Raw genomic sequence first — 25,762 nt, forward strand, 5'->3', positions numbered from 1 at the left:
AAACCCTGACATGGAAACACGGAGGGAGGAAACAGTACGGACCAGCGGGGTGCAAGGGAAAGACAAGACCAGATATACACGAGACACAGTTATAGTTATAGGTATAGTTTTATTTGGATCCCCATTAACTGCAGCAAAACTGCTATTCTTCCTGGGGTCCAACACATAATATACAATACAAGACAAAAATTACCTAAATTACCTACCTAAAGAGGTAGTAGAAGAAAAAGAAAAGAATATAATAGAAAAAAAATTATTTGCGTGTTAAACAGATGGCTTTTCTGGCACCATTCATTTTTAAATACAATGAAATATACAGAGAAATATATTCTAGATTTCTGTCAAATAAGACCAGTGCTCCTTTTGACACTCTAAGGTTACAGTCATTCCGAAACATTTAGATGTAATGCATTTACAATACAAAATCATACCTTCTTTAAATAGCATCAACCAATTCAAACATTGTATAGTTATCTACAATACGTTTAAGTTATAATCACTTATCGTAACTTGAACCCATGACCATTTTTAGTAAACCAATAGCCATTTAATAATAATTAAATAAGTTTTGTATGTATTTATTTAAGAGATGTTTCTTCACTAATAATTTGAATTATTTTATGCTAGTAGTTCGCTCAAAATGTTTGGGAAGTTCCATTCATACATAGCTCTGTACATCACCGTTCATCACAGTTGCAGACGATCAGCGCAGATGGGAAACAGGAAAGTCCAACTAGAACTGAAACACAAAGACACGGGCTTCAAAATAAAACAGGAAACTACCAAAACCATAACAAGAAGTTTCAGGAACCGCTATGGGTCCATAATACATCTCTGCCTTTTGTTTAGGGACTTCTGCCTTTTGTTATGTACCTGCCACTGAAAACCTGTTGGGTGGGCGTCGGAGTAGATTTGGTGCTGATTGGGTAGGGTGTACCGCTAGGTAGGAGTTTTTGTTGTTCATTTGTTTTGATGCCCTTGCCGCCTTTGAGTGAGTCAGTTCTTCTCATTATCGCAGCCATTGCAGTGTTTACAGAAACCTTTTCACCCTCTTCAATTCTGATCTCATCGCTCAATTTTATTTATCTTCTTTTTTCCCTTCTTCTTTGCTGTCATTTACTTTTTTTATTGGTGATTACAGTGAAAGTGGTGCACTACTGCCACTAAGTGGTATGTAGTTGTTGTTTGCTAAGTCAGTGGATCCTACCAAGTCCATCGCTGCCTAATCATAATCAACTGTCTCAGGCACTTACATAAATGTGTAATCAGTACTGGAGTTGAGGGGGGATGAGGGGGGGTGGCATCCCCCCTGTAATCAAAACGGTCAAAATCATCCCCCCTGTAAAACTGCCATCCCCCCTTTCCATCCCTTATGTCATTTCATCAATTAATGTGGTTTTACTGCTATTTCAACATTTAGAGTCATCACCAGAAAAATAACACCAGAAAAATAACTTATTTCACAATTTTCACCTATTTCAGGTAAATTTTCACTTGAAATAAGTAGGAAAATCTGCCAGTGAGACAAGATTTATCTTCTCATTACAAGCAAAAAAATCTTGTTCCACTGGCAGAGTTTTCTACTTATTTTAAGTGAAAATCTACTTGAAACAGGTGAAAATTGTTGTTTTTTCCAGTGATGAGTCTTGTTTTAAGTGTAATGAGATTCTTTTACTAAAATGAGACATTTTAACTAGAAATAAGACAAATATTCTTGTTAAGATTTTGAGTTTTTGCAGTGATCCATTTTACTTATCCTGTGAAGGACAGAGTCATATTGATAAGTTCAGAAAACTGTTTTTTATTGTTGTGTTTTGATGTATTTGATGTAAGCCCAGTGGATATTTAAAGCTTACAGAAGGCTGCATTTAACTGCTGCTATGTCATTCCTGCAGTATTTCTGCAGGTGTTTTGGTCAATACTATTATCTGTAATATATTATATTATTTGTAATCAGCACAAATTATCTGTCCCCATATGATAAAATCCACCATCCCCCCTGATTTTTTTTTTTACAACTCGAGTACTGTGTGTAATGAAAGAAATATTGAGGTAAAATGACGTGGTTTGATGTTGGTTTGAGGCCTGCTTGTCTCATTTGTAATGCTTTAATAAATTGAAGCATGTACTATGTTATAACATTGTTACAATTTGAAATTATTATTTACTTAGTTTTTTTACACACAGAATTTAAAAAAAACATTCTCAAAGTTTATATTTACATTTTAAGCTTTTTTTGTTTTTTTGTTAATGCATTAATACTTAATCTCTCTGACTCTTTCCTAAATGTCTTCCAGGTCTACGAAGGAGGCTACCATGCCCTCCACCATGACCTCCCTGAGGTGGCTGAGTCCGTGCTGAAGGACGTGACCGGCTGGATAACAGAACGACTTCCGGCCACCCCGCAGCAGCAAGGCTCGTAGATGTGTAACATGCAAAATTCAGTCAGCGCTCCAAGGACATTACCAACCTTGACATAACAGGCCTACTTACTTTCCTGTTGCCTGTGAGGCATTCACGTACTCCTGCACTCAATCCTTCGGGCATCAACTGTACAAAAAAAAGAAGACTCGTTCTGTGCAACTTTCAATCAGACCACTGATTTAAATTTGAACTCATGAACTCGTGAATCAGGGATGTTCCTCAATTTTCCAGCCATCCATTCCTTGTGCAGGTCAAGTTTTATTAAGACAAAATGTGCCAGGGTTTTAAAAGAAAAAATTACGTTTTGACTTGGTCTTTAAAGTACTAAGAACAAAACGTAACACACTTGTTACTGATCTCCAAACGAGCATTTCCTTTTGTTCCGCCACCGTTGACAAAGAGGTCAGAGGTCAGGGTCAGCTAGAGGAGAGCGTGTCTGGCGCTGCTGACGCAACAACGCCGGCTGGAACGACTCAGCAGAAGCTGGCATCTAAAACTTTTAGTAGTTTACAGTATTTCTCATTGACCAAGATCGAAACCTGTCTTGCCTTGTTTTCACTCTCTAATTGCACAGTTTCACAACTCATAAAGAGAGAATATTCTACTGTTAGCACTCTTCGTATGTATGAGTGCATTCGTCTCATGACTTCCCCCCATACGCCTCTTTTGTTTGGTCTGAAGACAGATGGGAAGCACAGATTCATTATATGGAGATCAGTGTAGTCCATTTAAATCCAGCCTAAGGAATAGGTAAATGTCAAGTCCTATTGATTGGTATTTAGGGGTTTTTTTTTTTTTTTTTACCATCTGTGATTTAAGGTTTTGTTTTATATAAAGCAATTTGATCTTTTTTTTAGTTAAATTGCTCCTAAGAGCTTAAATTTATTGAGCAGATGAGCAGTGGACACATCCATATCCCATGCTTGAAATAAGGAAATCTAGCAAACAAGAGCTTTTTTGATTGTCTCTGCAGGTGGGTGAGAGGCCAAGGGTCAAATCCGCTCTGATTTTTTTGGCCTCAGACCTTTTAATGACACTTTTAGTGTGGCAAATACCGTTTCTGACCACACTGGGCAGCACATCACAGGACATTTCAGACGTCACCCCTGACATAAGGCTATAGACTGTTTAAAAACATGTGGACGAACCCCCTGATGTCACACATCGGGTTTCTTAAGAGAGTTTTTGAGGCCTCGTTTTTACAGCACAGCATCATATTGGCAACTATTGTCTAAGCCAAAAATAGGCAAATGGGCGGAACTACAAGGCCTGGAAACCGACTAAATCACACCCAGTTTCATGCAGTTACCACAACTTAGCTATTTTTGCTTGGCATAGCTCATGATAACCTATGACACTGATGAATGCCATTGTATATCAATTCTGATTTAAATGCATCCATCCATCCTCATTTCAAATGTGGCTACTAAAATAACCTTCAAAACAAGTGTTACCGGAGCTGAAACAATGAACTCATACACGGAGGCCGGTCAAAAGTGGAAGCGTTGAATTCACCTCTCTGCATCTGCTTTTGACGAGCAGAATGCACCCAAATAGAGGGTTGGTAGATCGCCTGTGAAAGACATAGATAATCGCAGGCGAAGCACAGCATGCGACACGCTTTGCAGTATAACAAGAATGATTATACTCTGTTTGACTTAAAGCTCAGAAATCAAGCATACCAAAGCTGCTGAGCAGACACAATCGACTGTCACTCAAAATGCCATAACCCCAATTATGCATACATATATCACTTTATCTGACGATATATATATATATATATATCAAATATATATATATATATATATATATATATATATATATATATATATATATATATATATATATATATATATATATATATATATATATATCAAATTTCACCCTTCATACACCTGTCATGGCTGTGAAGTCTAGCAATGGAGACCAACAAAGTTTTCTGCACATGTGTATTTCTGCTATGAAGTTAAACATTGTTACATGGAAGTCAGTGGAAATGGACTTGCTTTTGGAGCCAGCCTCTAGTGTTAATTCAAGGAACTGCACTTCCTTCAAAGAGGAAAACCTGATGTTGCCCCCTGAAGAAGACTCAATGAAGTGCACCTCTAGGGGCACAAAGTGGTACTACAAGATCTATCAGCCACCCCCCACTCATGAGCACACAGCATTGTCAGTGGCTCATTTCCCAGCGCAGCAGATTTGTGCGCCCTCTTGTGGTCAGAAGTGATATTGTTACAAACATTGGACACAGTTGACTTCACTGTTCACGTCTGTTAGATTTTAACCTTCATTAAGTTCAGACAGCAAACTAAAAGGCCCAGCTGGAAAACAGGAAGGACACGTAACATTTTAAGTTGTCAACAAAAGAAAAAGCCCTCTCTATTTATGTTGCACCTGGTTGCTAAATACAGAGCACTTTAAAGTAAAATAGCTGAATTCACTTGCAACAGGAATAAATCCCCAACTCAGAACCCCATGGTTCGCTACAGGAAAGCTATATCTTTTGCAAAACATATTGCAGTCAAATCCTCTTCAAAGTCATGCGTGTATATTTAAATGGGTTGTGTGTATTATATTTAAGCAAACAGGGGCTTGCAAAAGACCTTGAAGTAGCTGAGGGCGATATGTGACAAATAGCTGCAAGTGCAGCAGCCAGAGCAATGATTTCAACAGCAGTGGGTCATACCTGAAGTTGAAATACTTTAGCAATAATATCACAGTGACTTTTATCTTTAATGGTTCATTAATTATAAGCCAGCACGGCACATAATGAGCTGTAATTAGCAGGTAATGCTGCAACTGCAGATTCATCAAACATGTTTCAGGAATCAGGGTTTTTAAAGTTGTGCCGCCCACAGGATTGCACAAAGAGAGGTCCTGTGGAAGAGGATGAGAAAGAAAATACATCCAACCTTTCTGGTTTGTTTTTTTATATTACTGAGAGTTTAAGGAGGACCGTGCAGAGTACATAGCGGACATGGCATGGTGTGGTATCCATGGTGACCATTCTTCACGTGTAACCGTGGCAGCAGTCCAGCAGCATTTTGTCCTCTCTGTCTTTCTTTAACGTGTAATCACCTGGGTGATTCCCAGCAACACTAACAGAATGAGATCAATTTCTGGCTCCTGTCTGCGCCTCCGTCGTCTCAGCGTGCCTCTCTGTTCCGGCGCCTCTGCCGTTGTTTTTCTTTCTTTCGTTGCTTCTCGTGTGAAAGCGGCGGCCGGTCCTTTTTTTTCTCCCGTCCTTCACGTTCGCCCTTGCTCTGCTACAGATTCAGACGTCTTGTAGCATCCGACACCCACAACATCAATCGAACATCAGGTCAATAACAGGTTAGGATACATCGTAGGGATGTTTTCTGGGCTCCCTCAGTCAGGAAAAGATACAACATTTAAACTCACTTTTAACACTTTTAAATCCTGAGGTGTGCAGCTGTCAGTCTTCAAATTAAACTTTATGTGCAGAATTGAGGGGTAATTAACTGTGACAAGCTGGAAAAGCATATACAAGGGAAAGCAATCAAAAATGCTTGTATACTGTACATACATGTACATAAGCTACAATTTAAACAAATGCAATAAATATCCGAAATGCATTACAGTGGCCGCACATACAAGTGAAAATGCAATGGATTCAGCATTCCAAGTGGAGGTCAGACCCTTAATCCCAACAAGCACTTTAAACACAATATACTCCTGATTAGGCTGCACAGTCCCAACTGTGTCCAGGCCCTTGATGGGGCCCCATCAGGGGGCCCTGATGGGGACCCTCCTCCACCGCATCGCCACGGCGCTTTCAGCTCCCAGTGTAATCTCAAACCCTCTACCTGTCAATCTACAGGAGAGTATATCACAGCTATCGCTACCTCTGGGGCTGAGACAGGAGAGAAGCACGCTGTAACCATGGCAGCACTTTCTTTCTGATTTTTCCTGCATAGTGGCTCAATAAACGAGATGTATTCATTATTTCTGCAGGATGTAAGTAAGACACGTCTTGTGCTTTCAGGGCCTCTTGTCCATTCGCTGCTCTGAGGATTCCCTTTTGTGTGAGCGCCTGGATAAAACGCTGGATAACCAGCATCATCAGCTCGCGGTGTATAATGAGGGTTGCGTGCACTGAATCTGAAACTGCTGCTTGTACTGAAAAAAAAAAAAAAAACATTTCCACCTTTGAAAAAACGGATTTCTTGAACATTCTGTGGTCACAATTTTCTTTTTTTTCTTTCTTCCATGTGTGTATTTTAACCCATCAGTTTCATGTCTTGAATAAATAGCGGTGACGAAAGTAAAACTAAGGAGAAGCACACCACTTTTCTACTTTTATTCCTTATGTGCAATCTCTGACACAGTCTTGGCGTTCATGAAGCCATTTCCAGGCTGATATCTCATTGCACTCTCATATATTGTCCAGGTTTCCTATACGAGACGGATAGCCATGAACAAATGCTCAGTTAATAATCGATAATCCACTCGACTGTTGAGATCCTTCTTAGTTAGGACTGACGTTCTAAATTAAGGGAGAGAAAATAATGAGGCCAGTGAGGGCGAAAGACCGAATTTTAATTGGGTCACAGCTTTCGTAACAAATCCAATCGGCCTTCAGGTTTGTCAATAGAGCTATTGTTTTGTGGTTGTTGTTTTTTTTTTTCTAGACTATATGACTGTTTCTATGGAAAGGATTAGAAAATATGACTAAAGGGCTCAGGCTGGTCCTTTTATGGTTGTATGAGATTAACGTGCGCTGCAAAGTGCAGTGTTTTCACATATTAAATCTGATGGAGAGCTTAAGTTGTCAGCAAGAGTTGAAAAAGTATTCTCCTAAATGCTATAAAATGGTATAATTGCTATAATTTGGTCTGCAAAACGGTTACTACAGCGTAACCGTATTTTAAGTACAAAATATTTATCTGTTCACTGTTGGATTTTGGTGCAAAGAGGAATTCACGTCTGGTCTCGTAGACAACGTTGACTTTTGTGATTTATTTTTCCTAATCAATTGTAATACACTGTACAAAAATAGTATTTCTAAGGACGCTTGTTAAATATACAAAAGTCAAGGTTAATTTTGTATTTTAAACATTTATTTATCTTGTATAATTTGATGTACTGGCGCATGTACTGTATGTGGATTAAAAACCATGATGAGGCACTTTGTACAAAAGAACCCATTCCATCCTGCTGTCGCTCTGCTGTGTGAGGCCCTGTGGCAAATTGACAGATTTGTCTGTACCCTTCCATTAAAGAAAGAAAAACCCACAATGGTGACTGAAATAACTTGAAACTGACAAAATTGATGATAAATTGAGCACTGACTATTGGAAAATTTGAATTGTGGTTGAACAGAAGCTTTTTTTTTATTAAGGGAGAACAAAATTAAATAAATATTAAAAAAACAAATACATTTTAAAAATATATAATGGCAGCAACAGCGATATCAAACTATCTATATATATCCATACATACATACAAACATACATACATATAAGGCACAAGTTCGAAAATAGAGATACTCATTGGTCCCCTTTGGAAAAATTCTCCAGTTTTGAAAATAATGGAAACCAAAGTTCTTGAAAAATATGACCATGGTTGTATTTTTCCAAAGAAAAATAATTGAAATTTGATCCAAAAAAAACTTGAAAGTTGGAGGGGAATCATCTTTCCAAAGTAAAAGTATGCATTTCTTAGCGAAGTATGTGATCATAATTAATATCCTGCTTTTTTCCCGGTCTAACTGAAGATCCAGTGTGTCATTTAATAAATACAAATTGGAGTTAACTCAAAATTAATTTCTAATACTGATTGTGTGAAGGAATTAATTGATTTCCAGAAACTTATTAAAAGATCACATTCCCAAAACATATGTACACAGGTTCCATCGATTCTTTTGCATCTTGGACATTTTGAAGAGATATCCTTTGAAATTTTGTGCATTTTAATTGGAGTTAAATACAGTTTGTGAATAAATTTAAAATTAGCCTCTTTAATTTTATTACTAGTAAAAGGAAAATGTATTTTTTCACATAAATTTAACCAAGTATTTTATTCAAAGACCATCCCCAACTCCTTCTCCCATATCTTCACTAAAGTTTGGAAAGATGACAAACGAACAGAAGCTTTTAAAATGAAATGAAACTGCACTACACAAAAACAATGGGACCCACAACAAGTGATTTCTGTAACTCTTTTTGAGACTTGTGCACCTCTAGACAGGTATTTCGGTCCACTCATGATAAACCGCTCCAGCCGTCTCAGGTTTAAAGGGTTTCTTCTCCGGACTGTATGTTTCACCCTTTTGCACGAATTGCTCAATAGCTTTTAGATGAAGGCTCATAGAAGGATCCCTTCACAATGATCCAGTGTTTTGTTCCCAGCCATTCTTGGGTGCTTTTAGTTGTACGTTTTATGTCATTGTCATTTCCTTGTGCCTGCACAGATTCAAGACACCCTGCACCAGACGCAGCAAAGCAGCCGTAAACAAAGCTGAGCCTGCCCGGTGTCTCATAGTAGTTAGTGTTTTTTTAATACTTCATTTTTGCGTATGTGAACCCAGAGCTGATACGACTTGCCAAAAAGCACACCATGATATCAAACGGCAGAGTGACGACTTTACACTCTTGAAATAGTCAGACTGATAGACTGTAACGGTAATTACAGGACACCTTTTAGTTCAACATGTCATTCTAGTCAAATTCAGCTCAATCTTTTCGAGGCGTACCGCCTTGTTTGTTCAAATCATTTTCATTATTTATCTTTCTTATGATTTTTTTGACCACGATCAAAAGCAATATCTGATTATTATTAGTCAATTCATCAGTAAATCATTCATTATGACTTTTATCAGTTTCAGGTTATTTCAGCAGACACAAACATGCATGACAATGTTTCTGAGAAGACGTTTCATACAGTGAATGTTGAGCGTCTGTTTTCTTTTAATGGGATCTTAACAATAAGTTGCTGTCAATGTCACAAGTTTGTCATCTTGCACTTCTTGCCCACATTTGTTTTCAGAAATCTTGGAATTAAATGGCTCAAAAGCCAAAGACAATTGGATGAAAAATGTTTTTGAGGGTTAATTACACATGTTAGAGTTTTCTGGCAGAAGAAGGCCTCTGATGGTTTTGATGAATTCCATGAGGCATTTGTGACCATTTCATTAAATAATATAATTGTGTTTTACTGTATTTGTGCCTTATTACACTGGTTTATGCTTCTCATAATGTGTGCATGAATCTATAAGTGTATATATGTTTATTTTGGCAAACATGGACAGCGATGTGTATGTCGCTCTAGTTTGCTGTCTGTCTGATTGTTTCTGCTTCTGGTTCAGTAATCAGACTTCCTCCCGTCTGTCTCATCCCATTTATGTCGGTCTGTCCAATTTTGTTTCCAAACATGAGTCTAAGCAGATGCAAGTCAAAAATAGTCTCCAAGTCTTTCAGTGCAGCCTGAGTTACGTCACATCAATACCTCCCAGCTTTGTTCACTACTTGTAATTTAAACATCAGACAAGACTTCTGGCTGCTTGAATAAAAAAAAACTGCTGTGAAATTATAAACAGGAAATATATCCCCTTGCATAAAAGTAATACTGGGATATGTAATTCCGACGGGGGCGTATTATGTTTAAGGGCTGCATCATCATAGGCAGAAGAGTTTGACAAACAATAAAAAGGAGTGAAATGGCTTACGGAGAAGGTTACTTCTGTGTGAATATGTTTTTCAGGGCTTGGGATAAACTTTCACAATGTTATGTATTATGTATTTACTTGTAATGTCCAGTTTTCTGCACTTTTGTCAGCAAACATTACATTAATAGATACTGGTCATAGCAGCTGGGAAAAGGTCTTACTTAAATGTGAAATCTAAACTATTTCAAACAACTAAAACCGAGAGAGAAGAAGTGTGGATTATTCATTCCTGCAAGACGTGCCCTGAGAAAGTGCACAGCAAGAAGTGGCCCAATTTTCCTAGAAACTGTTGAATATCAAAATGTTATACACTTGACCCTCGAACTGTGGTCAAAATGTAGCTTGGCCTTTTCCTTTGGCATCTTCAAACTCTTTAGTCTTCCTGTAAAGATCTGTGTTGTTTGTTTTAACTGGTTACTTAATACTGAATGACACTTTATTTAATAATCCAGTGCTGATGTTTATCTATCAAGTGACAAGCATGCCATTTTGTTTGCAACACTTCAAAAGACAGTATTTCAAAAGTCCCAAATTGACTCCAATTCAGGAAATAAAAGTCTCTTGTACTGTTTAATCATGACGTCATACGAGTATCAGCATTTTGTAACCTACTTAAATCTCGACCGAATGTTGTATATAAGATATGTATAAAGTATAATACTGAAGTTAATCACGAATCTCTGAATGTCAAACTGCTTCGAACTAGACTGTTGATAATGTCCATAGATTATGTCAGAATAAAGTACATGACTGTTTAACCATCCACTTGAATTTTGCTGACTTCTTTCTTTCGTGTCCTCTCCGTGCTTTGTTCTTATGTTAACTTATATAAATATTTTCGAACTATGCCTTTTGTAACCTCACAAAGAGGCGCGTATGTGTGGTTATAAACAGAAATAAATGTTTCTGTGCAGTATTTGAAACTTATTTTCTCCTTAATATTATAGTTCCAAGAGTTTTCACATTGACTATATACAGTACTCGAGTTGTAAAAATAAACCAGGGGGGATGGTGGATTTTATCATATGGGGACAGATAATTTGTGCTGATTACAAATAATATAATATATTACAAATAATAGCAGTGACCAAAACACCTGCAGAAATACTGCAGGAATGACATAGCAGCAGTTAAATGCAGCCTTCTGTAAGCTTTAAATATCCACTGGGCTTACATCAAATACATCAAAACACAACAATAAAAAACAGTTTTCTGAACTTATCAATATGCCCCTATCCTTCACAGGATAAGTTAAATGGATCGCTGCAAAAACTCAAAATCTTAAGAAGAATATTTGTCTTATTTCTAGTTAAAATGTCTCATTTTAGTAAATAAATCTCATTACACTTAAAACAAGACTCATCACTGGAAAAAAACAACAATATTCACCTGTTTCAAGTAGATTTTCACTTAAAATAAGTAGAAAAATCTGCATGTGGAACAAGATTTTATTGCTTTTAATGAGAAGATAAATCTTGTCCCACTGGTAGATTTTTCTACTTATTTCAAGTGAAAATCTACTTGAAACAGGTGAAAATTGTCAAATAAGTTATTTTTCTGGTGTTATTTTTCTGGTGATGACTCTAAATGTTGAAATAGCAGTAAAACCACATTCATTGATGAAATGACATAAGGGATGGAAAAAGGGGATGGCAGTTTTACAGGGGGGATGATTTGGACCGTTTTTATTTCAGGGGGGGATGCCATCCCCCCTCATCCCCCCTCAACTCCAGTACTGACTATATAGGATATGGTCACTTAATGCGACTCGCAAAATATACAATTATTTTTGCCATACTGGCATATTTCCTGGTATCAATTGAGAACAATGAATGAAAAAGTTTTGAATACTAATGTTGTTGCAGTAACGTGAATTACAGGCTGAAGTGGAGTTATACATAGGTCAGTAGGCTTTAGACGTGGCAGACCTGGTTTCTGGTGGTGTTTCATTGGCAAAAACAAAGACTGATCCAGGAAATCATCCCTTAGAATAAAACCCTCACAGCAGTCGTTGGTTGCTATGGCTATGCCTATATTGAGCAGAAGGGGTCAGCATTGAGTCATATCATTGTGTGACAACAACCTGGTTTGTATGAATGTGGTTGTTGAGCTGTTTGCTGAATTGGTGCTGAAGCATGTGAGGCATGAATGAACCAAGAACTTCTATGTATTCTCATCATTCTTATACGACGGTTTACTTTTCATCCTAACTTTACCCTAGTGAAAATTCTGAGGTTATGTTGTTTCAAATGTCTACAAAAAACAACAGAAAAACTCCAACCATTCCATTATTTTGTGTTCTTCCTCCACCAAAGTATCAGCAACTTATACTTTTTCACATTCCGTCTTGCTTCCTTCTCCTCATTTCTATCACATTTTCCTTCCCACCCTCCTTTTACTACTAAAATATAGGCTAGCGACTCGCTCTGAGACATTTTTGGAACAGGCTGAAACCACATTAGCAGCGATTCCCAAAGGGTGACATTTCTAGGAAAGCCAAGGCCTCAATCCACCCTCTATGTGTGAAAATGAATATGTCACCTCCAGTTAAGGATACCTTGCCACTTACTCATGTTCTTATGATTCAGGGGGAATCCTTGCCCAGAAATATGTTACCCCACTGGGAATACACAGGTACAGTATACACAGAGGGGATAGGTTTCACACACTAATTGATTTCAGTGGTGTAATCAAACTCTATCATCTTAACTGCCACAATGAGAAGTGTCATACTGATGATATGGTTTATTTTGAGTGCCATCCCTCAAGGCTCATAATGTCTCATGATAACCCTCGTGTCTCTGGTAGTGTGGCCAATTGATAGGAAAAGGTTCCTTATTCGTCAAGTAATGCAAGTTTATATTAATGTAATTAATAAACCATCTTAGTTGATTTAAATCCATTTTATGCCCCCAGCAGAGGGAGCCCCAAGGTTTCCTTTTTTTTCCTTCTATGGCTGCTGAAAAACAAAGACCTTAGCCAATCAGAAATCGGTTCAAGGAATTAAACCAGGGCTCGTTGTGACCATGGCAACAGCTTTCACACAGTGACAGATAGAAATGGCAGAGAGGAGATGATACATGTTCTCCTGGGGTCAATGGCAAACTTCTCAGAATAGTTGCCAATAGTGCCCTAGTTCCTCTCTGGATCATTTAAGCCTCTTAAAAAACCAAGAGATGTCGAAAACCCGCAGCGACGGACGGAAGGCCGCCGACTGAGGACCATGCTGACAGCGGAACCGACCGGACCGACTGCCAGCGAGGATGCGCCATCTGCGCCTGCGCAGGAGACACGATTTACTGTGCAGAAGGGAGTGCTGATCACACAATTCACTGAGGTTAAACAATACAAGCAAAGACATAGATACTTTAGCATGTGGATCGAATGGAAGAGGGGATGTTGCATGTTGTGGAAGGAAATGGGAAAGCAATGAAAGAATCAGAATCAGAATCAGAAAAGGGTTTATTGCCAAGTTTGCTAACACACACAAGGAATTTGTTGTGGTGATTGGTGCAACACAATACAAATATAAAAACAAATATATAAGAGATAAAATAAAATGTATGAACAATAAAATAAAATGTATAAACAGAAATGTACAATATGAGGTTTTAAAGTGCCGGATATGAGACAAAAAGTGACTTAGGATGACTTAGGACAGATAAAATGTATTAAACAGAAATGTACAAATGGGGTTTTTAAAGTGGAAAAAGGTGGAGTGGTTTTAATGAACCTACTTTTTAGGTTAGATTAGATTCAACTTTATTGTCATTGCACAGAGTACACGCAGACCCAGATTAACTCAGTGTGATTCCCCAGGGTGACCACACTTGAAGTGCCCCCCTCCTCCCACATTTTACAGTAAAAAAAGGGAAATTTACTATGGTTATATCATAGATTTACATGAACGTATTGCTGAAGTACATCCTCAACACTCACACTACAAATAAATGTTTAGTTTAGTTTAGTTTAGTTTATTTAGCACATACAATAAAAAATAACATCACACAAATAAGTGCAGTTAAAAGAAAGTGTGCAGGGAGGAGCGAGCAAGCCAGTAGGCTTATAAGGAGCCCCCACCTAATAACATTTAACAATATAGTTATAAGGATACAAAATCATAAAATAAAAATAAATAATACATCATAAAAATTGCATGCAGAACATGAATGAAAATAAAAAAATACTGTAGACCTATGATCACATGATCATGAAAATATGAATATTATGCTGAACAAGTGGCAACACAGAATATGAAGTACAAAAGAAACATTAACAGTGGGAAAAGCAAGAGCTTTCTTGACTACATTGTTGAATTAAATGCTCTCTTGAGCGACTTTTGAAAATGGATAGGGACCTACAATTGTTTGCAATATGGTACCAATTATTCCTGATTTTGACACCTCTAAACCTAAACAATGTAAGACAAGTAACCAACTAAGAGTAACACCACAGATAGACATGAGTCTACAAACGCCATACTACACTGATGCTCCAATCAGAATGCAACTCACATGCCAATGTAACACCACATGTTAACTATCATCATTTCCATGGCCTGTCTGAGGACTACATGCAAAACTATTACAGCATATGACTAAACAATCAAACAGGCCTACTGAATGAGCTGATGTGAAGGTAGGGAACAGCACACTCAATCAAATGCAATTTTGTTTATTTTATTATTATTATTATTATTATTATTATTATTATTATTATTATTATTATTATTATTATTATTATTATTATTATTATTATTATTATTATTATTATTATTATTATTATTATTATTATTATTTTCAACTATTTTTTTTATATGATTTGTTACTGCTGTACCTGTTTGCTCCTCTTCCAGCAAATATATAGAGAAAATAACAAAATATGACATATGATCCAGTTAGTCATTTGATTTGGTGCCTCCTCATTGGCTGGTGCCCATGGGTTCAGTATATGGATAATCCGGCCTAGAGTGCACGCACTGAGACAACGAAATGCAGTTAGTATCTAACCAGAAGTGCAAAGAAGCAGAAAGTGAGGAATGTACAATCGTATAAAATAATCAGGTACAATGTGTGCAAAGTGAGCAGCAGTTTTGTAAACTGTGACAAACTATGAAAGGATATATACAGTATGAAAGATATGTACAATACAAGTAGCATGCTGAGACTATAAACATGAGAATATACAGTATAAAGAATAGAATATGTGGAGTCTGATTGGAGACAATAAAAAAGATGTTTTTTTTTTTGTTTTTTTTTTGTTTTATTTAACAGTCAGTGCTTGAAACCTTATAGCATTGAAAAAATGTCTACATGTCTTGACATAATTTTTATTTCACCCCTTATTTTTATAATCTGTTATTCCTGTTTATCTGTAGCAGCTGTCAAGGCCAGCTCTGTGGGTGTGGCCCACTTCAGAGCTACAAATATAGATAGCACGCTTTAGTCCCCGCCTCTGCCTCAGTCGCCGGATCGGATTGGCTAACACATTATAATACTTCAATTTGATTGGTTCGAGCATAGACAGATGACTCGTCCGCGCTGCTGCCAATGCAGAGCGACGTCGTTCACTGGCGGCCATCTTGCCACAGGAGAGCTCGCTCAGTATAACATCGTGTTTAATGGTCCATGTACTGCTTAAACAACCTTAACTTGCTCAATTCTAGACAGATTTTCAAACAGTTTGGTTTGTTATGAACGTCAGAGATGTAGTTATGACACTGCATACTTGTGAATAATTATAAACATTGAAAAACGTACTTTTGTATGAAAATAACAAGAATATATATATATATATATATATATATATATATATATATATATATATATATATATATATATATATATATATATATATATATATATATATATATATATATATTACATTATAACATGTTTATATATTATTACATTATGATGTATTCATATCATGACATTATAACATGTGTATATATATATATATATATATATATATATATATATATATATATACACATGTTATAAGGTAATAATATATGTATATATGTTATAATGTAAATATAAATATGACTAAGAATACTATAGAAATATTAATTTAATATAAATACCATGTCATAGCTATCTGTTTCTTATTTTCATACAAAAGTACGTTTTTCAATGTTTATAATTATTCACAAGTATGCAGTGTCATAACTACATCTCTGACGTTCATAACAAACCAAACTGTTTGAAAATCTGTCTAGAATTGAGCAAGTTAAGGTTGTTTAAGCAGTACATGCACCATTAAACACAATGTTATGAGTGGCGAGCTCTCCTGTGGCAAGATGGCCGCCAGTGAACGACGCTGGAGACTCCGCCTTGAGTCACCTAGCCTTTATATATCTATGGGTTCGAGGCTTCTGTCAATCTCAAGCCCCGCCTCCTCACGCTCTCCATTCGCGCGTAAAAAAAAATCCGCGGATTACCTCTTCGGGAAGGAGCAAGATCTGCCCTCCGTTCATTTCACAGCCTTTTTATATGTGTTGTTAGTCGTTTTATCGCAAGATCAACTGTTTTTTTCTTCTTTTTTAAAAAATTATTATTATAATTTCACCACGGTACTCCCATTTGTTGCGTTTAACCAGTAAGGTTTCAGGTTTAAGGTTTGGTCACCTGCAGTACTCGAGTTGTAAAAAAAATCAGGGGGGATGGTGAATTTTATCATATGGGGACAGATAATTTGTGCTGATTACAAATAATATAATATATTACAAATAATAGCACTGGCCAAAACACCTGCAGAAATACTGCAGGAATGACATAGCAGCAGTTAAATGCAGCCTTCTGTAAGCTTTAAAGCGACACTACGTAACTTTTCCACCTTAATATCATATTTCCAGAGTCATTGTGATGGTAAATCAACTTCCAACAGGTTTAATGACACCTCTGTCATGGTCTGAGGGGGTCAGTATCGCCTTCACTGGCACTATGTAACTTTGAGGAGCATGGTAGGAACCCTGCCACACTAAAAAACTACAAATCTTTACGGCTTTGACTGCTTTACGGCATACGTCACTTCCCCCTCCTTCCCGATTCGCAGTCGAGACGAAAATGGGCGGGGCTTGGAGCTCAGCTCCGCAGAACCTGTTGCTGCGTTATGGCTGCTGCAGCAGCTCCACACAACAGACGTGGGGAAAAGATCCTAATGGTTTAACTTTTCACCGGTTTCCTGCTCGGAGGCAGAACCACGGAGGCCAAGTATCTGATATAACAAAGTAAAAGAGTCGTCGGCTCGCTTTGGATCGCGGCTGTAACGACCAAACAGACATTAAAGCCTGATTTATGGTTCTGCGTTAAATCGACGCAGACCTACGGCGTAGGGTACGTGGCGACACGCAACGTACGGTGCGTGTCGCCGCGTACCCTACGCCGTAGGCTCTGCGTCGATTTAACGCAGGACCATAAATCAGCCTTAAACCACAAACACTCACGCAGACCGGGTCGGATCAAAACACAGATTTTATTCCCCACTTCGCCAGCTAAATGCAGTTGCTGGCCAGCTCTCTGCGGTGCAATTAACCCCAATCTTCAGATAAAACTAGTTTGTTGAGGAAAAAATATTAACTCTTATTTGTAGCTGCAGAGGAAAAAAATAATCTCACGAGGAAAACAAAATATTGCTCACGCGTCGGAGCCTCTTCATCATAATATAACAGTCAAAAAAAAAGAAAAGAGAAGTAAGACTACAAAACATGTACTGTATGTTGTACTATTATACAAATTTATTGAAACACATGGGTCTTCAGTAGGGATATGGATCCAGACCGTTAATAATCATTATTTTCTCCATATACCGCTCCCTGGCTTCCTTGTTTAAGGTATCACGGTAAATTCCAGTTCCTTTCCAGCAGTTTAACATCTTTTTTTTGCGTTCCTTCTGTTCACTTGGTGAAACAGAAAAGCGTCCCGTGTTCTCTCATCAAAACAAATGCAGCGACGGGACAGGAGTTTTCCGGCAGTACACGCTGGTGCTCATGGGAAACGTAGTGTTCTTTCTGGAAAAACACTACCGATTTTGTCCACAAGATGCCGCCAAACTCAGAAAAGCTGAAAGTTACGTTGTGCTGCTTTAAATATCCACTGGGCTTACATCAAATACATCAAAACACAAAAATAAAAACAGTTTTCTGAACTTATCAATATGACTCTGTCCTTCACAGGATAAGTAAAATGGATCACTGCAAAAACTCAAAATCTCAAGAAGAATATTTGTCTTATTTCTAGTTAAAATGTCTCATTTTAGTAAAAAAAATCTCATTACACTTAAAACAAGACTCATCACTGGAAAAAAACAACAATTTTCACCTGTTTCAAGTAGATTTTCACTTGAAATAAGTAGAAAAATCTGCCAGTGGAACAAGATTTTTTTGCTTGTAATAAGAAGATAAATCTTGTCCATCTGGCAGATTTTCCTACTTATTTCAAGTGAAGATTTACTTGAAACAGGTGAAAATTGTCAAATAGGTTATTTTTCTGGTGATGACTCTAAATGTTGAAATAGCAGTAAAACCACATTCATTGATGAAATGACATAAGGGATGGAAAGGGGGGATGGCAGTTTTACAGGGGGGATGATTTTGACCGTTTTTATTTAAGGGGGGGATGCCATCCCCCCTCATCCCCCCTCAACTCCAGTACTGGTCACCTGGCTGCAGCAGCAGCTGACTCGCGTCACGTCGAGAGCCGGAGTTGCCAGTCAAAAAAAAAAAAAGAGATAACTAGCAGTTGCTAAGTCAGCCAGCCAGCCAGCCAGCTCTTTCCTCACTGCCATAGTAATGCTGCGTTCCATTTACCTCGGAAGTCGGAACTCGGAACTGGGAATGACGTCACAGCCGAGCTATCAGCGTTCCAGTTACAAAGTAGGTAAACAAGTTAGTAGTTCGCATATACCACATGAAAAATGTAAATTACACTATAGCAGCATATATATGCCGAACAATACTTGTATACGACTGATTTAGTGTGACCAAAACTAGAATGAAGTGCTACGAATTTTTACGGAGCTCTCTTCTGGAACGCGGCATAAGTCAGCCAGCCAGCCAGCCAGCTCTTTCCTCACTGCCACAGTAATGCCGCGTTCCATTTGTCCTCGGAAGTGGGGATTTCCTAGTTCCCAGTTGGATTTTTCAACTGGAACGCCCCTCGAAGTGGGATTTCCCACTGGGAAAGTGGGAGAGTCTTCACCACCCCCGAGTTCACATTCCAAGATGGCTGCCCCGGTTGTAAACTATAATACATCCATGGTTGTAAACAGTAGAAGAGAGCTCTGTAAAAATTCCAGAGGTGGAAAAGGTACTGAAAAATTGTAATTGAGTAAAAGTATCTTTACTTTGCTTAAATCCTACTCAAAGTAAAAGTAAAAGTACTCATCTAAAAATGTACTCGAGTAAAAGTACAAAAGTACTTAATTTAAAATGTAATTTGAGTAAAAGTTACTTTCGGTTATTTAATGCAAAAAAAGGATGAGTCACGAATCAAATCCAGCACAAGTTGTTTTAATCAACTTCGAGGCATATTAAAGTTAAACATCCACACTTGGCCAAGGGTTTTTGTGGCTTTCCGCTCCAGAATTTCTATCTTCGTCGGGCCATATCAGCAACATCCATCTTCAAACGCGTGGATCCAAAAGGGCGCGCAGAAGGCAAGGCGCACTTTTTCTTCTTCTTCTTCTTTTGTGTTTCCGGCAGTTTCGACGCATCAAGGCGCACTTTCACGTTCACTTCCGGGACACAGGGGTTTCCGCCCGCATTTAATTTTTTCACCATAAAATTTTGTACTTAGTAACGTGAGGGGGTTCAAATGTAGCGAAGTAAAATACTTGGGTCAAAATGTACTCGAGTAAAAGTACAAATTACATATTTCAAAAACTACTTAGAAAATTACAAATTTCTCATAAAAAGTACTCAATTACAGTAACGTGAGTAAATGTAATTAGTTACTTTCCACCCCTGAAAAATTCGTAGCACTTCATTCTAGTTTTGGTCGCACTAAATCAGTCGTATACAAGTATTGTTCGGCATATATATGCTGCTATAGTGTAATTTACATTTTTCATGTGGTATATGCGAACTACAAACTTGTTTTCCTACTTTGTAACTGGAACGCTGATAACTCGGCTGTGACGTCATTCCCAGTTCCGAGTTCCGACTTCCGAGGTAAATGGAACGCAGCATAAGTCCCACCCTCCCCAAGTGCGTGGACGTCGGGCTGCAGCAGCAGTGACTTTATTCCCCCCCCTTAACTAAAGCAACTTAGACCAGCATCCTCGCTCTTCTCTTCCACCTGGAAAACCACCCCCCCTGGAGCGATATTAACAGGAAATTATCGTCTTTTCGTGTGTGTGTGGGGGGGAGACAAGGAAAAGTGTGATATCTGTGATCTGTGGAGGGACTCGGTCGCTACCCTGGCTAAGAAGGAGAGGGAGCCAGAACAAGGAAGCCGCAGAGCAGGAGGAGACGGGCTCGCTCAGCCGGAGAACACACTCGCACGTAAGTCACTTAAAAGGCTTATACCAGCTCCTACAACTAACCTGCACGACTTGCATAAGGTTTTATTCTCCACACAGCTTATTTCCCCGGGGCTGCACGCCTGTGCGCCATAAGACAAGAGCTAACCATGGAGGCTCCCTTTTTTTTAAATATATCTTTATTGATTTTTATTTTTTTTATTTTTATTTTTTACATTCACACACAAAATTTTTTATTATTAGAAAGGGAATTTCACAACAAATTTTTTGACTTAATCTTAACCCCACTTCTGATCCTAACCCACATGCATTCCCTCTTTTTACATGTCTCTTGTTTTTAACATCCAACATTAGTGCAGAATGAAGCGTGATTTATGGTCCCGCGTTAAATCGACGCAGAGAATACGCAGAGCCTACGCCGTACCCTACGGCGTAGGTGTAACGCGGAACCATAAATGAGCCTACGTGCATAGGGTGCGCGTCGCCGCGTACCCTACGCACGTAGGCTCTGCGTCGGCGTAACGCAGAACCATAAATCAGCCGTCAACATGTGACAGGATTGTAATAGAGGCTTCCTTGAAGGTCCTCAGCTAGCTACCACAGCTAACCACTGATGGGTTGGTCAAAGTGTTAAAGCGCTCATATCACAGCTGGTACACCCGTTTTTGCTGCAGTTATAAGTTGATTATCGAGCCCTTTGTGTTTGATTATGAACCACACGACCTGAAATGCGTCGCAAAGCAGCTATTTTGTCATGAGGATTAGGCTATTAGCCGCTTTGGTGGCTAGTCCCAGCCGGCTACCTGCTTGACAGCTCAGGGCTGCAAGAGTTACTGAGAGCCAACCCGGATTAATGTTTTACCCACACCCAAGCAAAACCATCTATCTATTTATCTATCTATCTATCACTTGCAGCTGTGAGAACTTGCTGTCTTTAGGCTCAGGTCCAGATAAAGTTGCCACTAAGTGGCATCTTTCACACAGACACAGTTCATGCACACTTATTAATCAGAATCAGGGTTATTATTGGCCAAGTCAGGTCAAACAAGACAGGGAATTTGACTCACAGTACAGTAAATAGACACATGACAGCTCTTATTAACGTACACTGTTACAAATATTGTGCTTGATCTACTTAAAAAAAATTAAGGCAACTTTTTGCATGAGATTATTATGTAGATCAATAAAAAATAGTTTTTGTATAAACTACTTAATTTTTTGTATGTAAATATTACATTTTGCAAGTACAGTCAACTTAATTGTGTTAAATTTACTTTATTTATCAAAATTAAGTTGACTTTAGTTGCAAATTAATTTTGTACATACTAAAAATTAAGTAGTTTATACAAAGACTAGTCTTTCTTGATCTACATAAAAGTCTCATGCGAAAAAGTTTCCTTCATTTTTCTAAAATAAATCAAGCAAGATATTTTTTACTGTGGTGTTCAAATAAAGCATGTTTCCTCTAAACGTTGGTCAATCTGCCCAATAGATTAAAATTGTTAAAGGAAAAGTAAATACAACAAGATCATTGCTTGTTGTTTGTGTTTAAATGAAAAGATTGCCCGGGATTACATAAATACTCCTTGTTGAGGAAAAAATGCACAATGTTAATTGTTAATATCACAGATTTAAATATGTTACATGTGCATGCGCTTAGATTTATTTTTTTCAGTGTATATACATTTTTTGTTAAAGTGAAAGGTGCAGCAGTATGAGGTAGACATGGTTATTGAAAGGTGCATAGTTACAGAATATGATTGTGGTTGTTATTATTATTATTATTATTATTATTATTATTATTATTATTATTGCACAGTGGTTGATTACTCTGAGTGATGAGAGTTCATCAGAGCAACAGCTTGGAGGAAGAAACGTTGCAGTGTAACGTCTTATTGGCTGCCAAACTTGTTACCCACATCCACCCGTCTAACAACTTTGTTTTACCCATAATTGGGTGGCGGGGGAAGCAGTCCAGGCAGAAACGCTGAGGCTTTCCCAGGACATTTTTTTTTTTTTTAAGATTAGATTAGATTCAACTTTATTGTCATTGCACAGAGTACACGTACTGAGACAACCAAATGCAGTTAGTATCTAACCAGAAGTGCAAAGAAGCAGAAAGTGAGAAATGTACAATCGTGTAAAATAATGAGGTACAGTGTGTGCAAAGTGAGCAGCAGTTTTGTAAACTGTGACAAACTATGAAAGGATATATACAGTATGGAAGATATGTACAATACAGTAAAGTGGCATACTGAGACTATAAACATGAGAATATACAGTATAAAGAATAGAATATGTGGAGTCTGATTGGAGATAATGATTTAAAAAAAAAAAAAAAAAAAAAAAAAGAGCATCTGAGAGAGATAATCTCTCCACCATGTCCTGGGTCTGCCCTGGTGCCTCCTCCCTGTTGGACATGCCTGAAACGCCTCCTGAAAGAGGCGTCCAGGGGGGGGATCCTCACCGGACCACCTTAGCCTGGCTTCTCTTGATGTGAATGAACATCAACTCTACTCCGAGTCCCTCCTGCGTGGCTGAACTTCTCACCCTATCTCAAGGGGAAAGTCCAGCCACCCTTGTGAAATCGCTACACTGGCTTCCAGTGAGTCAAAGGATAGAGTTTAAAATCTTACTGCTGGTCTACAAAGACCTGAATGGTCTTGGACCAAAATGCATGCTGGATCTGTTAGTTCCCTATGAAGCTGAGGTCTGCTCCAACTGTCAGCTCCTTTAAATCAGGCCTAAAAACATTACTGTTTACTGAAACGTACTCTTACCTGCTGTACTCTACTGCCCTTACTTTTTAACAACTTGTGCTTTTCATTATTTTACCTCTTTTCTTATCATTTTATTAGTTATTTACTGTTTAATTGTGTCTTGCCGCTTTTAATGTTGATGTAAAGCACTTTGAATTACCTTGTGTTGAATTGTGCTCTACAAATAAACTCGCCTTGCCTTGTGAGGAAACATATTTCAGTTGCTTGTATCTGCGATCTTATTCTTTTGGTCACACACGGTTCATGGCCGTAGATGAGGGTAGGAACGTAGATCAACTGGTAACTGAAAGCATTTCTTTTTGGCTCAGCGCTGTCTTCATCACAACAGACTGATAGAGTCCACATTACTGCAGATGCCACCTCCATCCGCTCGTCAATCTCATGCTTCATTCCTCTCTCACTCGTGAACAAGAGCCTGAGATACTTACACTCTTTCACCTGAGGCAGCACATCAACCTGGAGAGGGAAATCCACCCTTTTCCTATTTTTTTCCAACATGTTGTATCTTAAATCACCCATTCTGTCCCTGTAAATCCCCGACGTCATCACCTAGTGTAAATCCAGCCTTGTACAAATCATTCGTTAGTTATTTACCTTACCACATGCCAATATTCGAAAGCCAGCCATTATTATGTATCGGCATAAATCTTGACAACTTCTCTTTTTTTTTTTCCTCCCCTCTCTGTTTAGATAGATAAACGCTACCACAGAGCTGCACGCAGCCATGAGTATTGAAATACCAATGGGGCTGACAGAACTCCTGCAGGGCTACACTGTGGAGGTTCTGCGACAAAGACCGTCAGACTTGGTGGAATTTGCAGTACAATACTTCACTCGTTTGCGAGACACCAGGAGTCAGGATGGGTCCGGCGCGGGTGGTAAGCCGGGAAAAGGAGTGATGTTTGATGGGGAGCCGATGCAAACGGAGTCCAATGGAGATGATGATGAAGATGACGATTCAGACTTTGAGCGTAAGTTGATGCTTTTTTTTGTTTTGCTTGTTCTTGAGATTGTCAGCTGTTGTGTTGAAAGCATTTGTGTGAGCGAAAAGAGACTGTATGAATTTGTTTTTGCCAGAGGTTTCAAGGAGGAGGGAGAGAGAGAGAGCTTGAATTCTTGGTCAGAATCAGTCATCTCCTCCCGAGAGAGAATATCGGAGTATGTGATGCCTGCTATGCCTTCACACCAAGTCTCTTTGAGCTGACACTTTGGGAGGGGAGCCCTTTTCTGCCACTTATCTAATCTAGGTCTTCTCCAATTCTCATTATTTATGCGATTGTCAGGTTCACACATGGTGTTTATATTTAATAATTAAAAATCCAGGCCTCACGGTCTTGAAAGGCAATTTTTTAAACTATAAAGGGGGGGAAACCTGCTGTGTTAAACTGTATTTGAGACATCACTCAAATTGTCTAAAATACATTTTTGAGTGATGATGGGCGATTTATGCTTCATACAGGACTGTCTCAGAAAATTAGAATATTGTGATAAAGTCCTTTTATTTTCTGTAATGCAAAAATGTCATACATTCTGGATTCATTACAAATCAACTGAAATATTGCAAGCCTTTTATTATTTTAATATTGCTGATCATGGCTTACAGCTTAAGAAAACTCAAATATCCTATCTCAAAAAATTTGAATATTCTGGGAATCTTAATCTTAAACTGTAAGCCATAATCAGCAATATTAAAATAATAAAAGGCTTGCAATATTTCAGTAGATTAGTAATGAATCCAGAATGTATGACATTTTTGTTTTTTTTAATTGCATTACAGAAAATAAAGAACTTTATCACAATATTCTAATTTTCTGAGACAGTCCTGTATGTTCGCCATGGCTAGTGACTGTGTGCCATAACGTGTGATGTAGCCCGACCTGCAACCCCATAGAAACCTAACTATGTGTCAGATTGATGTGGACTTCAGCATATGTGATTGATCTGCTTGGAATCATTGTATTTCCGTCTGAGTATTTCTCTCTAATACTACTTTGTCATCATTTTCAAATGGAATAGAGAGCTAGATCGGAGTAATCAGCTTCATTTGCTTTGTTACTATCGATGAGATACATAAAGGAAGTAAACAAAAGAAAACTCAGTGCTGTGATAAGTTCAATTTTGCTCAAGTTCTCAAGGGAACAATGCTTCCAATCCAACAGAACCAAAATGAAGTTTGGCAACAGTTGTTATCCCATTCAAAGTCAGTGGACATGCTGCTGATATTTCCATCACATATGTGTGAACACAGATTTATGTACCGTACATTAAATGCTTTGAGTGTCCATAATAATGTGAGAGCCGAATATGGTCTCCACAATATATGTTGCAATTAGTTTTATCCAGTCTTTTAGGACATATTGCCAAACTGCCAAATTGTTGAGTCTGTAAA

At 38.1% G+C, this 25,762-nt stretch overlaps 2 protein-coding genes across 4 annotated transcripts in view; both read left to right on the forward strand.

Moving 5' to 3' along the window:
* mgll (monoglyceride lipase) overlaps nt 1–4,203 on the forward strand; it is a 58,047-nt gene extending 53,844 nt beyond the window's left edge. For both annotated transcript variants that reach the window (XM_061736735.1, XM_061736734.1), the window contains one exon: nt 2,298–4,203. In XM_061736735.1, the coding sequence (XP_061592719.1) occupies nt 2,298–2,423 (126 nt within the window). In that variant the 3' untranslated portion in view covers nt 2,424–4,203. The remainder of the gene's footprint in view (nt 1–2,297) is intronic.
* A 16,109-nt stretch (nt 4,204–20,312) lies between these two features.
* The window catches only part of prkar2aa (protein kinase, cAMP-dependent, regulatory, type II, alpha A), a 57,028-nt gene continuing 51,578 nt past the window's right edge, over nt 20,313–25,762 (forward strand). The window contains exons 1-2 of one of the 2 annotated variants that reach the window (XM_061736737.1): nt 20,313–20,615; nt 24,064–24,344. In XM_061736737.1, coding sequence (XP_061592721.1) covers nt 24,098–24,344 — 247 coding nt within the window. In that variant the 5' untranslated portion in view covers nt 20,313–20,615; nt 24,064–24,097. The remainder of the gene's footprint in view (nt 20,616–24,063; nt 24,345–25,762) is intronic. The other variant, XM_061736738.1, reaches the window with a different exon arrangement.

Source organism: Cololabis saira, chromosome 12 (assembly GCF_033807715.1).
Source record: "Cololabis saira isolate AMF1-May2022 chromosome 12, fColSai1.1, whole genome shotgun sequence".
NCBI classification, from domain to species: domain Eukaryota; kingdom Metazoa; phylum Chordata; class Actinopteri; order Beloniformes; family Belonidae; genus Cololabis; species Cololabis saira.